The following is a 6,640-nucleotide window of genomic DNA, read 5'->3' as shown; positions in this document are numbered from 1 at the left end:
TCTCCAAACTTCACCGTTCCCGTTTCTTGTTTATTCAATTCATAAAAATAAGATTTATTACCCGTCATGTGATTCGATGCTCCATTGTCGAGATACCAAACATCTTTCTCCATCGTCTCGGTTTCGAAACGCTTTGGAATCATACCGTCTTCATTCAAAAAAACCGTTTTCTGATCACCTTTAATCATAAATAAAGATGGATCAAAATTATCAACTTTGTTCAAATTAGATTATTCCTTTTTCTTCATACGTTCCGGGCACATAGTCGCAAAGTGACCAAACTCATCACAACGGTAACACTGAACCTGTGATCTATCCTTTCTACACCTTTGACGATCATTGGTTCTTCTTTGTCCCATATGACCCGACCCACGATCTTGACCACCTCGGTTTTCGCAACCATCTTGGTCCTCATCGTCTTGGTCTTGACCTCTAGTTTCATGGCCTTTTCCACGTCCCTGTGAACTCGGCCGACCCTTACCTCCGCTACCGGACTGATCATACAACTTGCCTTTATAACCACTTTCCGATCGAAAAGTAACTGACCTTGTGAATTTGAAGCTCGTTCTCTCCCTCGTAGACGTTCCTCAAACGCCTTAAGTCTTCCAATAGCATCTTCAAACATCAAACTATCAAGATCAACACTTTGCTCGATTTAGGCTACGAGTTGGAAGTACTTATCAGGAACCGCATCCAATAACTTCTTCACCAAGACATCTTGCTCGAACACATGACCTAGATTCGTTGCCTTCGAAACCATACTTGTTATTTTTCCTGCAAACTCGTCAACAGTCTCGTTTTCAGCCATCTTAAGTTTCTCAAATTCACTTTTCAAAGTTAGTAGTCGAGCCTTTTGAAATCGCTCGACCCCAACATACCGTGCTTTCAAAGCCGTCCATATATCTCGGGCATTCTTGTATTGAGAAATCTGAAGAAGAATATAGCCATCCACCACTTGAAACAAAAACGATCTTGCCGTTTTATTCTTCTTTGCATCAATAACCGTACCCTCTTCTGGTTGAACAACTTCCCATAGGTCTTGATCATCCAAGATCACTTCCACCACAATCGCCCATGTGATGTAATTAGTTCCATTAAGCTTTGGAACCTGTAACGAAATCCCCCCACTCGCTTTGGGTTGGATTATTGGTCTTTCTTTGTCACCTGCCATTGACGTTGAACACCCTTTTGCTCCACTTCGTTGGAACAAATACAAACCAAATTTAGTCTGAACAACTTTTCAGAACCAAACAACCAAACCCGCTTGTTCACAAAATAAATCGCACCTTGGTTAAAACCTAACTCGTTCAACCCGTATAATACGAACTCTAAATTGAATCTGACTTATTCAACTCAAATAGCAATCAAAAGATTAAAATAAATAAAATAGAAGTAAAACCACTTGTTCCTTTGAATTTTTTGTCAAAAGAAAACAAGGAGGAAAAGATACCACTTTTCTTTTTCGAAGTCTGAGCTGAGCTGAGCTGAGCAGAGCAGAGCAGAGCAGAGCAGAGCAGAGCACTTGTATTATTATTGAATCATGAATCTTGCACTAAATAGAATATTAATAAAAAACAATCTTCTTGTTCAACAGCAAATATCGAACCCACCTTCTTGTTTAATTTCGAAACAAGAAACCAACAGAAGCGGGAAACAAATTCCGCCTTCTCTCCGATTGTTGCCACAGGACAACAAAAACGTCGACATGGTCCGCCCTGACCTGCAGACCCCGATTCGGAAACCCAACTCGGTTCCGATATGCGCCGATGATAGCTTCTCCTCAAGCCCCTACCGATTATCAATTTCTTAAACTTGGCTCTGATACCAATTCAAGTCCCAGATCGATAATCAAACACTAAGTAAACGACGTTTATATTAATCAGAAAATCTAACTCAAAAAACTGATTACCAACTCTCAAACCCTAACTCGGTTTGACTCTTGATGAACCCTAACTTGGTTGCACCAACTTCTTATTCTAATGTCTAACCATAACTCGGCTTATATAGACTAACCTAACTTGCTAGTCAAGACATTACCAAATATATAAAACCCTAATAATTCTTGGACTGGGCCTTACACTTGGGCCAAACAACAATTGAGCCAACAAGACATTGAGTTGTCACCGGTAAATGTTCGGACAAAAAATAAGATTTTTAATCATTTAAACAAACACATGAATATTTTTTATAAATAAGTTTTTTTTTCCTCTTTTTTTAAAAATAAATAAAGAAAAAAAAAAAAGAAAAGATTTGCAGGTACTCAACAGGAAGTAAAGCACAAAAATAAAAAAGTTATTGCTTGAACGAAAAAAGCCCCTCAATCCAATCCAATCTGTGTTAGTGATGATCACTCCATAGATGAATATTAACATCAAGTTTTCGGAAAACGCCTATCTTTTGGAGACCTACAAGCTAGTTTTGTGGATCCTAGCCTCCTCCGGTACACGAACACCTTGTTTTAGGTGAAAATCTCTTGATATAATGATCCAGAAACTTATTTTATAGCACTAACACACATCTTAGATTTGACTAGTAGTTGAACTTATACTCTAAATGTTACTATGTTTCATATGTAAGTGTTTATTTCCCTAAAATATTTGAGTTTTATAAGGAATACAGATTTGTTAATGCCATTTTTGTTGGTCGCTTTAGGTTTGCTTGGTCTAGAGAAATGTATGGCTGTAAATCACAGAGTGGTTAGTTTGCAGGTTAATTAATAAACTATTTTGGGGATTATATGGCTGAACAAGAAAATGAATATTTAATTTGTAAAGGTTCATGACATGTGTAACATATTATTTAGTCATTTACCTTGCTCTAGGTGATAAAATAAGAAAGTTGGATGAGTCGTAGGCCGGTAAACGAACCGAGCGTTTATAAACTATTCGGTGGAAAGTACATTTATTAAATAAGGAACGAGAATGAAAAAAGAAACTTTGTTGATCATCTAATTAAATGAATGAACATGAACACACGTTTTGTTTATTCATTTATGTCCATGAACATCCGTTTATGCTTGTTCGTATGTTTTCGTTTATTTGCGTCATTTATGTTTGTTTATTTACGTTCATTTATGTTTGTTTGAATATTAATTCATACATAAGCAGCTATATTTTTGAAAATATAAACACAAAAGAGACTCTTTTAAAATATACTACTTGGTTATTTTTTATAGTAAAACATAAATAATCATGATTATTCACTAGAGTTTGTGTTCGTGAATGCTAACTTATGCTCATTTATGTTTGTCCAATTATATTTGTATAAGCCTGTTATTTAGATGTCTACACGTTTGGTTTTTTCAAATACGACTATACGAATAAAGTAAAAAAACAATGACATGGTTATGTATGTGCATATCAGATGTCTTGTCCATATCACATGACAACATCATTTGTATGCTTCACATGTCATAACAACCCTTTATGCAACAAAAACAAAAACCATAGTAATAATTGTCTACTTAAAATCATGTCACAAATCAAAACTCTTTGAATGAAACCTAGTGTTTAGGGTTTTCTAGTCTCGTGATGTTTCACATTTCAAACTTTGATATGGTGTGGTCGCGTTATTATTCGTCTTTATCACTTGTAGGACCTGCCTTTAGTTTGTCTCTAATGACAATGTGTATCAAAACCTGCCCTATGGTGTTTAGTCAATTAAACTCCAGATGGATCTATTTTTCTTAAACGTTACTCATGATTAGGTGATCAATAACAATAACTCTCAAACGCCTTTGTGTTTGTAAACGATAAATTATAACACAATTTTACATTTTTGTAGCTATATATGCGGTACCAACATTTGACTTTTGTAATTGTAAGGATGTTTCAACATTTCATAGAGTTAATTGCAAAACAAGTTAGGGGTAGGTGTTGTGGGGTTCTTGGGTTTGCTTGGGATGCAAATGACCCAAGTGACAAACAAATATATTCATTATCTAACCATGCAAGTGACCCATCCTCTCTCGAATTTAATTAATCAATCATATTCCTTTCCCGATATACGAAAGAAGACATGATTACAATAAAAAAGAGTAAAGTATTGGTTAATTATCTACACATAGTATGGACTAATCTTGATTTAAAATAGTAAAGTTTGCTCGGGAAAAAATGCATGAAACATAAAATGAACAATACTAAATCATGATTGGCGTTTTGATTGTAGCTAGTGTGTTTAAGTTTCGAGTCATTTGGTTGTTAAAAATTTTGTGTGTACATGTTTGTTATTACGGCCTTTGGATGATAATGAGACGCATATATGCATAAAATGCTTGATGGCATTAAAAGTGTTTCTGGTGTCAATTGTTTCACGTTTTATTCAATAATGATCATCCCTTTATATAGGACTTTATATAGGACTAGAGACACCATCATAAACCTAATACAATTTATCTAAATAAGAATAAAATGCATATTTAAATATATTTGATATTATCTCAATATCACTTTCAGATACTATTTAATATATGTATCATCTAATAAGCATGACATGCCCAGCCCATGCATATCTACTATATATCATGGAGTACCGATCATGGGTGTGTAGGCTCGATCGATTAGAATGTCAGGTATTTTTTTTCTTTTTTGACCGGGGATTGAGGTATTGAACTGGGGGAGGTTGTAACAACTCGTAACATATGAGTCAAAGTTTAGAAGTGCCACTTGTAAGCTGTAGGTCCTCTTGATGGATCTCAAGACTTGACTCGGATCAATCCGTCTTGTAGGTTAGCGGAAATCACCAACAACACTCGGATCTCGGATCTTAGTTTTGTTTATGTAATAGAGAGGAAAATGTGAAGTGAGAGAAAAACTCCTTTTATTTCCAAGAGAGTTGTGAAAAGGGTTGGAGTTCTTATGGAGAAATGGGGGTAAAGTGACCCTTATATAGGGTCCTCATTTCTCCAAAGTTTACAAAATAAACGTACAAAATAAACGTACCGAGTACGTACTACACCGACTAAAAGCAAACTAAAACGACATATACAATCCTAAAAACAATATAGAATATTGGCCCTACATCCTCCCTCTAGGATTGAGTATGTCGAGGAACCTTCGTCAAGTTCTTTGCTTCGTCTTTATTTCTTAAAACTAGTACTTGTCTTGATCCAGGATCTTGAACCAGATTGGATTTTGGACAAATCTTTATTTTCCGTTCTTATCTTATTTTCTAGGAAGGATCGGCAACAGCAAATTTTAGAAACATCAGATGCGCGAGGTTCGACATCTAATTTTCTTTTGTTGACTTTCTTGAGCCAACTGGTTTTTTTCCTTGTCTTCAGATACAATCAGTTCCTTTTTAGGTTCAACCACCAACTTTCATGTTCTCATTTTCTTTTAAGCGCTTCAGCACTTGCAACTCCAAGCAGGCTTGCTTTTGATCTACCTGTCCATGTACACCTACACAAAACTTAGAACGAATAAGATTCGTTCACAGACCCTTTGAGGGTCAAGGAAGAATTCGTTCACAGGCCCTCCCAATTTCAGTCCCTCAACTTGTAAATGATTTGTTTAAGTCCCAGATTTTCAACGAACTTTGCATGAACAACCTTGACATCAAAACACGTGATTTTGAATGAAACAAAGTTTAAAAAAATATGTACGAACATAATAAAAACTTAAAATCTTTTTGGTATTTTCATATATTTTAAAAATAACAAAAATATATACATAACATTTTGAAGTTGAAACTAAAATAAACCAAAATCAAAATAAACAATAAAAGATAGGAATAAATATGAAATTAATATTATATATCAATAATATTTATAAAATTTTCTAAATGATTTTAATATTTTTGTGAGAAAGATCACAACATGGAATCATATTGATTTGCAAAACCCTAAATCGCGTTTTCATTTTGATATTATTATGTCACAATTTCATCACCGACTGTAGATATTGTCCGTTTGTTTAACTTGACAAGTGTTTTGATGCCAAAGTGATACGTTTAAAATACAATTAGGCACGGTGCTTATGTGGTCCCCACTTAATCAGACATGTTACTTATTCCATCATATCTCGGGCTTACTTTGTGTTAACATATCACATCAACTTGACTTAAACCTTTCTTATTTGATCACAGTATACTTATTAACATACTTGACACTTTATTCTTTATTTTTGCACACTTGACTCGATCTAGAAAGATTAAAATAAAGCAGAAGATTCAGGGCCTTAACAATCAGATCTTGTATGACTACAAACAGAGAAAGTCCAAAGCTTGAATCAAAATAAATGAAGAAATAAAGCAGAATTAAAATCCCTAAGATTGACCTTTATTCGACTCTTTATCTTAATTTTTCTTTTTCTTTTCTGACTCTTTTTGTTTTTCTTTTCTTTTCTTTATACTTTACTTTTTCTTTTTTTTTTCTTGACTCAAAGGAAAATTAAAAATTGACACATATTTCATAAGATAACTGTGATCAGGTAAAGAGAGACTTGGATATGACATGTATAATTACATTTCTGCCTTCATGAATATGACTTCACGGAATCATGCAACCGCTTCATAATCGTATATCCACTAGTACTGGCAAGAATTTAAGTTTATATCACCCGACACTTACTTGTTTGTCAAGCTTATCTACACATCTGTGAGTGATTTTGTAGACTTTTGATCTACTCTTTTCATACGCTAG

General features: G+C 34.5%; 1 protein-coding gene across 1 annotated transcript; it reads right to left on the bottom strand.

The window, feature by feature from the left end:
- Positions 1–655: 655 nt before the first annotated feature.
- LOC143604079 (uncharacterized) lies at positions 656–1,171 on the bottom strand. The gene has a single exon (XM_077080670.1). The coding sequence runs from the start codon at positions 1,169–1,171 to the stop codon at positions 656–658; it is 516 nt and encodes a 171-aa protein (XP_076936785.1).
- Between the last annotated feature and the right edge of the window lie 5,469 nt (positions 1,172–6,640).

This window comes from Bidens hawaiensis, unplaced genomic scaffold (genome assembly GCF_021521415.1).
Source record: "Bidens hawaiensis isolate Kalapana, Puna unplaced genomic scaffold, B.hawaiensis_p1.1 tig00063858_1, whole genome shotgun sequence".
Classification (NCBI taxonomy): domain Eukaryota; kingdom Viridiplantae; phylum Streptophyta; class Magnoliopsida; order Asterales; family Asteraceae; genus Bidens; species Bidens hawaiensis.
This window is presented reverse-complemented; position numbering and strand designations above follow the sequence as displayed.

Coding starts and splice junctions, on each gene's coding strand:
- LOC143604079 (XM_077080670.1), bottom strand. CDS start 1,171: ATGGCAGGTGACAAAGAAAGACCAATAATCCAACCCAAAGCGAGTGGG.